This window comes from Apium graveolens, chromosome 3, assembly GCF_009905375.1.
Source record: "Apium graveolens cultivar Ventura chromosome 3, ASM990537v1, whole genome shotgun sequence".
Classification (NCBI taxonomy): Eukaryota; Viridiplantae; Streptophyta; class Magnoliopsida; order Apiales; family Apiaceae; genus Apium; species Apium graveolens.
In genome coordinates, this window is record NC_133649.1 from 182,199,778 (window position 1) to 182,210,900 (window position 11,123).

The following is an 11,123-nucleotide window of genomic DNA, read 5'->3' on the forward strand; positions in this document are numbered from 1 at the left end:
ATCGGACCAAGGCAAGCTAATTTATTTTAGAACTTTTCCTTTTAGCATTCTACATTTATATGTTTATATGTTTGGTTATCTTGGTGGAGCTTTTGTTGTTTTTTTAGATAAGTGACCTTGAACTTGACAACGACCGTCTTAAGAAAGATTTGAAGGAAATTGGATCTCGAGTGAAGAATATGGAGATCTCACTGAGCAGTGAAACGAAGTGTCGCAAAGCTTTGGATATCGAGGTATCCAACCTCCGTGGGAAGTATGAGGCCTTGGAGAAAGAAAATTCCGAACTAAAGTTAGAAGTAGAGAAAGGGGTAGAGGATATCACCGGGACCCTGGGAGACAGATATGGTCGATGTTATAAGAGATTTGAGTCTGTGAGCTTCGACGTATCAGGTCATTGCTTTGAAGGCTATTTGCAAGATTATGCTGCAGAGCGTAAGGAAACTGAAGCCCCTGCTGATCTTGTCGACCCTTGAAGGCGAGGGATGCCTCGTTTATGATGTAATCCTTGGATATTTTTTTTACTTGAATATTTTTTAGACTATCTATTTTCTAAGACGATGGCTAAGTTATTGTTACTTTGGTTATTCCTTGATGCTTCCAGGAAAAAAGATTTATCCGTGTTTGAGGAGAGAATTTTCTTAATTTAAGTTACTAGATTTGTTTTATATTTTTGCTTTGGGTTTTGTAGTTGGGATATTTTTCCCAATAAATTTTACATGATGCTTCTATGTGTTTTTTTATATTTTCCAGGTAATATGGGAATGCGATTATGTTAGAAATAATAACTTATGTTTGGTTTTTCATTTATCACCCATCTAGTGACAAAGTGTAACCAAGGTTCCTAATCCATACTAGTTGCCTTAGGCGAAAGATTTAGGATTTTACTTCTTGCATGTTTTCCCTTTGTACTATTTGATGACAAGTTTTATCATTTTATTAACCTCGAGTTTTAAAGAACCATTCGCATGTATATGGGTAGGAGATACTTAGTAGACTGAAACGCCTTAATTTGAAGATTATCGCGACCCATGTGTTGCAAAGTACTTGTGAGAAATAACTTTAATTAATACATTAAGGAGGGTCTTATCGGGTATCTCATATCAACCAATTTTCGTTAAGATTAATTTTTATAGTCATAGTTCTGACACTTCTCACTCATACAATTCAAATAAATTGTTTACTGAAAATATTTCTTCAAGTGGACTGCATTTCAAGCATTTTTATGGGAGTCCCGTCGAGCGTAGACAATCGGTAGGTCCCCGATGCCACGAGCTATGTTACTTGATACGGTCCTTCCCATGGGGCTTTGAACTTTCCTGTGATGGTAGGCTGCGAAGCTGCCGACTCCCGGAGGACTAGATCCCCAACTTAAAATTGCTTGACCTTGACCTTTTTGTTAAAATAAGTTGCAGTACGAGCTTGCTGCTGGAGAACTCTCATTGATGCCTCATCCCTAATTTCTTCCATAAGAACATTGTGAAGTTGGAATCCCTCTCGCGATTAAGATACACTTCAACGGGTGAAATAGCTTCTAAACCAAAAGCCATTTTGAAAGGGGATGTACCTGTCGAGCTCCTGGGGGTCGTTCTATAGGACCAGAGAACATTGGGCAGCTCATCGACCCATGATCTTGGCAGTTCATCGACCCTTTTCTTAAGACCTTGTAAGATTATACGGTTAGAGACTTTAACTTGCCCGTTAGCCTGAGGGTAGGCCATAGAGGATTTGATGTGTTTAATCTTGAGTTGTGAAAGTGTTTTTACGAACTTTTCTCCCACAAATTGGGTTCCATTGTCAGTTACCACAATTCTTGATACCCCAAACCTGAATACAATGTACTCTATCAGAAACTCGATCATCTTCTTCTCATGGATCTTGGCCAGGGGTCGGGCCTCGATCCACTTTGTTGCATAGTCAACAGCCACAATAATGTATTGAACTTGGTTTTAAACTTCGGGAAAGGACCCGTGATGTCTATGCCTCATTGATAAAAATGACATGGGTTTACAACATGAATCATTTCCACCGAGGGCTGATGAGACACCGATCCATATAACTGACATAACTTGCATTTTCGCACAAAATTTTCATAGTCACTTCGCATTATAGTCCAAAATAAACCCAGCCTTATTATTTTAAGAGCTAAGTTCTTTCCACCCAAGTGATCCCCACAAATTCCTACATGGACTTCAACTATCGAGGTGTGAGACTCTTTTGGTCCCAAGTGTCGGAGTAGTGTCTCCACGAGCCCTCGTCGATATAATTTTCCTTCTAGCACACAATAGTTCTTTGCCTTGTATGATATGGCTCTGGCTTCGCCCTTATCTTAGGGCAACTTGTTTTGCAAGATGTACTCTAAAATAGGTTGACGCCAATCTGCAGCAGAGGAGATGTCATTGACATTCAGCATATCGATGGGTGGAGTATCCATATCAATAGAGGGCACACTTTTATCCTCGACATAAATTGCCTATGATGTTGCGATGACAGATGATGCTAATTTGGACAAGGCGTCAGCCCACTGATTGTCTTCCCTGTAAATTTTCTTGATTGTCCATGATGAAACTTTCTCCAGCAAAGATATAGCCTAATTCAAATATGTCGACATTTGAATATCATGTGCCTTAAACTCACCTTGCAGTTGTTTGGCGACAAGCTGGGAATCGCCAAATATTTCTAAAACTTTCACTTCCAGCTCAATCGCTAGGCGTATATTCGGCTACATTATTTGTTACTGGGAACAAAAATTTTAAAGCTTATTGTATTTTGAATCCCTCTGGACTGATTAAGGTCACTCCTGTGCCTCCTGATGTTGTTGAGGATCCATCGACGTAAAGAGTCCAAGCCTATTATGGAACAATGTTTCCTCAGTTGTAGGTGTGTCAAAATCGCATTCTACAATAAAGTATGATAGGATTTGGAATTTCATTATACTCCGGGGTAGGTATTCGATGTGAAATTGGCTAAGTTATACCATCTAGGTGGCGAGACGCCCTGTCATATCCGGTCTGTGCAAGATGTGCATCAAGGGCTGATCGTTCATGACTTTTATAAGGCGTCCTTGAAAGTTGTGATGGAGCTTCCTGCTTGTTATAACGAGAGCATAAACTAGTTTCTCCACATGCGGATAACGAGTTTCTGCATCTTTCAGAGTATGGCTGACATAGTAAACTGGGGCTTCACGTCCCTCGACATCCTTGACCAAAATGGAGGCTACCGACCCATCAAAGGCTGAGATGTACACTTTTAAAGCTTCACGAGGCAATGCTCTTGCTAAAACTGGTGGGCTTGTTAGGAAATTTTTCAATGCGTCAAAACTTTCATTACATTGATCATCCCATATCAACTTCTTGTTCTTGGAAGCCTCTTTGATAACCTTGAAAAAATGACTGCATTTTATAGAGGCTTGTGGTATGAAATGACGAAGGGCCGCTATACATCCAGTGAGACGTTGAACCTCTTTAATGGTCGAAGGTTCTTTCATTTCAGATATGGCTTTTATCCGTGAGGGGTCAGCCTCGATTCCTCGTTGAAAGATGAGAAATCCCAAGAATTTTCCATACGTTAGACCAAAAGAACACTTTAAAAGAGTTAGTCGCATGTTATTATGACGGACGTTCTCAAAGGTTTCTCGAAGGTCAAGGGAATGACCGCTTGAAAATTTTGACTTTGTTATCATATCGTCGACATAGACCTCGAGGTTTCGACCCAACTGATTTTTAAATATTTCATCATTATACGCTGAAATGTCGCAGCGGCGTTGATTAACCCAAAAGGCATGTTTCGATATGCGAAGACACGTCGATGTGTGATAATCGCTGTTTGTTCCCATTCTTGATCATCCATCATGATTTGATTACAGCCTGAGAACGCGTCCATGAAAGATAGCAGTTCATGACCAGTCGTTGCATCGATAAGTTGATCTATATTCGGCAAAGGATAATAATCGTTAGGTCATGCTCTGTTGAGGTCGGAGTAATCAACACAGATTTTCCATTTTCTATTACTTTTCTTAACAGGACAACATTAGCAATCCATGTAGGAAATTTCACCAGCTCGATAAAAAAGCCACTAAAAGTCGATCAAGATCTTCGTCGATAGCTTAATGCTTTTCTTCTGAGAAAGTTCGCCTCTTTTGTCTGACAGGATTCTTTTGATGGTCGACATGCAGGGAGTGTCTTGCAATGTCAGTTGGGATTTCGGGCATGTCAGACGGTGACCATGCAAATATGTCTGAGAAGTCCTGAAGCAACCTCGTTAATTCATCTTTTATCTGAGGATTTAAATCTTTTCCAATTTTAACCGTTTTACCGGTGGAGTTTTCATCAATCGCAACCTCGACCATTTCACCGACAGGTGAGAACGAGGAATCCCTTGGAATGTCGATGATGTTACTAGTATCTATTTGAATGACTTCATTGATAGATTGAGCATCATTATCTTGCTTCTTATGCACGACGGTATTAAAGTAGCATTGTCTTGACACCGCTTGGTCGCCACACATCTCTCCCACTCTAAACTCAGTCGGGAATTTCATCTTTAAATGGGGGATCGACGTAATGGCTTCTCATATCGAGATTGTCGTTCGACCTAGTATGGCATTGTGACTTGAGTTTGCACTTATTACGTGGAACTTAACTATCTTCCATACTTGGCAAGGCATTGTGTCAAAAAGCACGGGCATGCCAATTGTCCCGACCACTTTCACCTCATTACATATGAAGCCATAAAGAGGTGAATGGGTATTTTCTAGATTTCTATCTCCTGTATCCATTCGCGCTAAAGCGTGATAATAAAGGATGTCGACAGAACTACCGTTATCGACAAGGATCTTTTTTACTGTGTTAGTGCCGATTTTGGCAGTGATAACCAGCGCATCTTGATGGCCTCGTATGATGTTTGAGGCATAGTCCTCGTCCGAGAAAGATAAGACGAGAGATGGAGAAGGCTTGTACCTTTTGGGACATTGAGGATTAACATTACATACTTCCCGAGCGTAGGACTTGTGAGAGTTGTTTGACATGCCTCTAGCGCCATAACCCCTGAAGATTACATCGACTATTATGTCGTCTTGTCTTTGATGAGTCTGGCCTTGCCCTTCGACATAATGGACGAAATGGCTTTTCCTGATTTTGGATTCAATGAGATTGCTTAATTGATAGCATTGTTCTGTAATGTGTCCAGTATCTTCATGATAGTCGCAATACCGAGAGCTCGGAGGAAGACCCGGCTTCATCTGCCTCGGGGGTCAAAAGTCGGGTTCCATTCTTAAAATTGCCAAAATTATTGCTTTATCAACAGTGAGCTTAGTAAACCCTTTATCTTTTCTGTCCCGAGGCTGCCATTTTTGATCCGATATCGACCGTCGTTGATATTCATGGCTCCTCGGGGTTCGATGTTCTTCCCTTTTATTATCTCTTCTTGCTGGTGATCGTCGAGGGGATTTGGAATTATATCATCGCGATCTTGGAGTTTGGGGGCTATGAGCTCTTGACCTGTCATATTTGTAAGTAGAGCGTCATGGAGATCTTATACTACCCTCTGCCTCTTAGAGTGTCATGCGGTGTTCAACAATTTAGAACGCCGCATGAAGGTGTTGAGGGTGTTTTTCTATGAGTTCTTCTAGTAAAATGCCATACCGGCTTCCATCAATGCCTGATGCTAAATAATTCACCGCCAAAGGCTCCTCTAGGTCTGTTATCTCAGATATACCTTGACGAAAGTGATCTAAATAGCTTCTTAGGGATTCGCTAGGCCGTTATCGCATCATAATCAATGATGCTGTAATTTTGCCCCCATTATAGTTTCTTGAAAATCTTGTCTGAAATTTAGTCTTCAACATAGTCCAACAGTCGATTGACCTAGATGGGAGATTATTTTACCAACGTAGGGTTGTGCCTTGTAAGCATATAGAGAAGAATTGGCAACGGGCGACTTCTGAGTGTCCTTAAAACGCCATCCGACCGTTAAAGGTATTAAGGAAGCCCGATGGGTCTGAGGATCCATCGAATTAATCAAGTGTCGGAGTTTTTAAAGTCCTGTCTATTTTTGTTTTCTCGATGCTTCGAGAGAGAGGGCTTCCACCGGGGCTTGGAACCTTGATTGAGTGCGGACTAGATCCCGCAACTAAGCCATATCTTCCTGCATTTTTAGGAAATCCTCCTGTGAGATCGAGTTTGTTGATATCGACCCTTATGGAGTGTGATAAGTGGATTTAATATCCACTTGGAACGCTTTATTACAAGCTTAAATTGGTGTTTTGGACTCAAGTTGTTGGTATTTTGATGTGTTTTTGTGTTATTGCATTTCATCTATCAGTTAAATGAAGAAAGGAGCTTTTGAAGGAAATATGATGAAAAGTGATCAGATTTAGAAGCCAAGGCCATTGTCAAGTTGTAGAGAATCTCATTAGCTTCGCGTGGGCAGTTTAATCGCCTAATTCTGACGAGTAGAACTCAAGTTATGACCAAAATAAGATTCATCAGAATTTTCTAGAAAACCCGCCCACGCGGCCTCTTCAGAAGTGCACGCGACCGCATGCCGACACGCAGCCGCGTCAGACCCGCACGCGACCGCATGCTGATGCGCGGCTGATTTCGCTGAAAAAACTTTTTTTGAGTGGAATTTGATAATTTTAAGAGTACAGGTTCACTAGGGGATTATACATACTTAAAAAGAAGGCTTTTCATCATCCGGGAAGATTGGGAGATCAAGGAGAAGACCTAGAAGCACAAAACAATTCCGAAAAAGAAGATCTTGTTTTCCACTTGTGATTCTTTAAAAATAGTTGTAACTTTGGATGCTCGTTTTCATTCTTGTTGAACCTAGACCTTTTTTATTCGTACTTTGATTATTATTCAGTTTATTAAGACCTTGTTTTATACCATGATTTTATTGGAACCCATGATGACGATGAGTTCAATTATGGGCTAATCGTTATCATGGGATTCTAGCGGATTTACTTATGGATTTCAATAATTAATTTTTTTTGATATCTTGGTGTGTGGTGATTGATTGATATCCTAGTATTGGTTGTGCTTATTCGTCTTATATGCGTAGCTAACATATAAGATAGCGTGTAAATCTCTATTGAAGCGACAATGAATATAGAGGTTTAGAACTTGCCATTCGTGCATAGGTTCATGTATTTGTTATGCATGATTCGTAGGTAATTTTAATCATCTTACTTGCCCTATATAATCACGATAGATAACTTGCGAATTAAACCGTTATGTTTTCAATTCTTATAGACATATAAGGACTAAGCATAATTGGTGTCTATTCAACTTCTATCTCTTTTGTGGATGCTTGATAGTAGGGTATTCGTACAATGAAAGTTGGCGTTTACTAGTTTCGTGTTATCTGATTAGTGTCATCACCATTACATGCTAAGGTTAAGAACAATAAGGCTATTGAATGAAGTATTTAATGAAGTTAGAATCCCATGTTTGTCATATATAGTAATTCAACCTCAATTCTCTTAGTTAATGTTATTTAGTATAATCTCTTAGTTTAATCAAAACCCAATTTGTTATTTGTTTTAGCATTGAGCGATACCCATATATTGTTGCATAGGTGCATAAATTGAACTTAACCTAAACCAGTTTCTGTGGGAACGAATCTGATTTATATCTTATACTACTTGCGAACGCGTATACTTGCATGTAATTTTAGCGCGTGTTTTCGCCCTAACAAGTTTTTGGCGCCGCTGTCGGGGACTCGGTGTTAATTTTTAGTTTATGTGCTTGTCATCAGTGGTCGTTAAAGTTTACTGACTCGGACTCTTTTAATCTCACGGTTTATTTGTTTGTGTTTCAGGTATTCAGTACAATGGGAGATCTAGCAGCACGAACGAAAGCCTTGATGGATTTTTCTCAACCCAAGATCAATGACATTCAATCTAGCATTGTCCGGCCAGCTATCACAACTAATACCTTTGAGATCAAGCCTGACATAATTCAATGGGTGCAGAATTCAATCCAGTTTGGGGGTTCTCCAACTGAAGATCCCAATATGCTCATTAGGGATTTCATTGAGATCTACGACACCTTCAAGTTCAACGGTGTTTCTGTAGATGTTGTGAAGCTGAGACTGTTCCCATTCTCTCTAAGGGACAAGGCTAAGAGCTGGTTACACTCTCTACCAGCTGGTTCAATTACTAATTGGGAAGATCTTGCTCAAAAGTTTCTTACTAAATTCTTCCCTATGGCGAAGACAGCTGAACTCAGGAATGCTATTACTCACTTTATGCAGCAAATGGGTGAATCACTATGTGAAGCTTGGGAGCGCTACAAGGAGATGCTTAGGAACCGTCCTCATCATGGAATGCCATATTGGATGATCATCAATTGTTTTTACAATAGGTTGGAGCACAGTCCAGACCCATGCTCGATGTAGCATCAGGCGGAGCATTATGGGCAAAGAGCTATGAGGAAGCTTATGATCTAATTGAACTGATGGTTGCTAATGAATATCAGTATCCAGCCCAGAGATGTCCACAAGGAAAGGTAGCAGGAGTTCTTGAAGTGGATACAGCTACGGCTATCACTGCTCAACTAAAGGCGTTGTCTATGAAGATCAATTCTCTGGCTAACTATGGTCTTAAGTAGATAATTAGTGTTTGTGAGCTGTGTGCAGGTTCGCATGTAACGGAGCAATGCGCTATATATAGTGACTCAGCTCAGTTTGTGAGCAACTTTCAGAGATCGCAACAACCAGTTCCAGACACTTATGATCCTGACAACTGGAATCATCCAAACTTCAGCTAGAGAAACAATCAGAATGTGATGCAATATCCGTTCCCGTAGTTTAGAAATAAGCTATTCAACCCTCCTGGTTTTCAGCAACAAATTAAACCAAAACAACAAACTCATGGTGCTTGTCTATCTTCGAATAAAAAATCTGAATTGGAGGAGTTGCGGCTTATGTGCGAAAACCAGGATCTTATATGCCAAAGCCAAGCTATTTCTATCAAGACTCTGGAGAACCAAATAGGGTAAATTGCTAATGCCTTATTGAATCGACCACCAGGAACGCTTCCTAGTGATACGAAAATAAATCCAGGCAAGAGGGAAGTTGAAGAACAGGTGAACGCCATCACCTTGAGGTCTGAAAAGGTCACAAGCCCCCAAATTCAGCAAGACGAAGAGCCTGAAAATCTCAAGTTTTGAAAAATACAGTTGTGGCTGAATAAGAAGTGTAGAAGGAAGCAGAGGTGGAACCAAGGAAGACTACTGTGGAACACACTCCTCCTGAGGGTAATACAGGGGAGAAACAGATCTATCTTCCACCTCCTTTCCCTAAGAGGCTGCAGAAGAAAAAGCTGGATAAGCAGTTTGAGAAGTTTTTGGAGGTGTTCAAGAAACTTCATATCAACATATCTTTCACTGAAGCTCTTGAACAGATGCCTAGCTATACGAGGTTTATGAAAGGTATTCTCTCTCGAAAAGTGAAGCTCGATGACTTAGAAACCTTTGCTCTAATGGAGGAATGCACTGCTGTGCTGCAACAGAAGTTGTCTCTGAAGCTTAAAGATCCTGGAAGCTTCACTATTCCTTACACCATCGGAAACTTATCGTTCGACAAGTGTTTATGTGATTTAGGAGCTAGCATCAATCTGATGCCCTTATCTATCTTCAAGAAGCTTGGTTTGCCTGATCCGAAACCAACATACATGTCATTGCAACTAGCTAACCGTTCCATCGCTTATCCACGAGGTATAGTGGAGGATGTCTTGGTCAAGGTGGATAAACTCATCTTCCCTGCTGACTTTATAAATCTTGATTTTGAGGAAGATAAGAAGATTCCCATTATCTTGGGAAGACCATTCTTAGCTACAGGCCGAACTATGATCGATGTGTAAAAAGGAGAGCTTTCGATGAAGGTTTACGATCAAAAGGTCACTTTAATGTGTTCAAAGAAATAAAGTTACCCACAGCTAAAGAGGAGTGCTTTAAAGTAGAGTGGGTCGACTCTGTAGTAAATTCAGAGCCTGAGCAATTGCCAAAGTCAGATACCTTAGAGAGATCCTTAATAGGGGAATCAGTTATTGAAGATAAAGAAGGAGCAGAGCAATTGCAGGATTTGAATGCACCTCCGTGGATGAGGAAGTTGGATATGCCATTCGATTCTCTTGGGTTAGCAGAGCTGAAAATTTCTCAGGAGAGTTTTGAACCATTTATTCAAGAAGCTCCCACACTTGAGCTCAACCAAATGCCAGATCACTTGAGCTATTCATTCTTAGGTGCACCCCATGATAAGGGGTTGTGATATACTTTTGATGATGTAGAGAGTGGCTGGACGGATATTCCTGTGCCTATAGAGGGTTCTCCTCATGTGCAATATGTAGTTGATAGGACTGATGTTGGTGATGCGCAGTATAGAAGATTGACTAGGCGTATGGAGGCCATGCATGTCATCCACCGATATTTTACTGAAGATTTGACACACATTTTCGGTACTGTTGTTTGAGACACTGGTGGCGAGGTTGATTGGCCATCTGATCCTCCAACCGATGAGCGTGATTCTCCCACTAATTACGTATGCCTGAAATTCTTATTATTACTGTAACACCCCCAAATCCGGGGTCGGGGATCCGGGTTGTCACGAGTTCCATTTCCCTTAATAACACCCAATCTTAATAAACAATCAACTACTCTGTACTGTGACCCCACAATAAACACACACACCACAAGTTATAGTCTCAGAGATGAATATCCAAAAATAACACGAATCATTTTATTCCACAATTATAAACCATTTCACCTCAAAAGGGGTTTCTGAATAATTTACATATTCCTTGCCATTATTACAATTCATATTATACATAAGTCTGGTTCATCAATAGTTGAAAACCTTGCCTATTGGTAGCTCCTACCTCAGCTACGACGACATCAATGCTACCAGAAAACTGCGGAACATTTTCTAACCGCTTGCGAATTGGAAGCTTGGTCTTGTTCATCTTTTCTATCTGTTGTTGTGTGATGAAAGAAGAAAGCAAGGGTGAGCAACAAGCCCACCAAAATAATGTGTATAATGATTAACAATATATGAGCATTCTCATAGTACTCATGAAAATCTTGGTCAAGAAGAAATGAACTAAGCTGATATATTAACGCGACCAA

At 40.4% G+C, this 11,123-nt stretch overlaps 1 protein-coding gene and 1 non-coding gene across 2 annotated transcripts; both read right to left on the reverse strand.

Moving 5' to 3' along the window:
• Window positions 1-4,567: 4,567 nt before the first annotated feature.
• LOC141714737 (uncharacterized) lies at window positions 4,568-5,236 on the reverse strand. Its single transcript, XM_074518239.1, has one exon. The coding sequence runs from the start codon at window positions 5,234-5,236 to the stop codon at window positions 4,568-4,570; it is 669 nt and encodes a 222-aa protein (XP_074374340.1).
• Window positions 5,237-8,220: 2,984 nt separating this feature from the next.
• Window positions 8,221-8,327, reverse strand: LOC141716382 (small nucleolar RNA R71). The gene has a single exon (XR_012573094.1). It is a non-coding gene; the product is annotated as a small nucleolar RNA R71 (small nucleolar RNA).
• Between the last annotated feature and the right edge of the window lie 2,796 nt (window positions 8,328-11,123).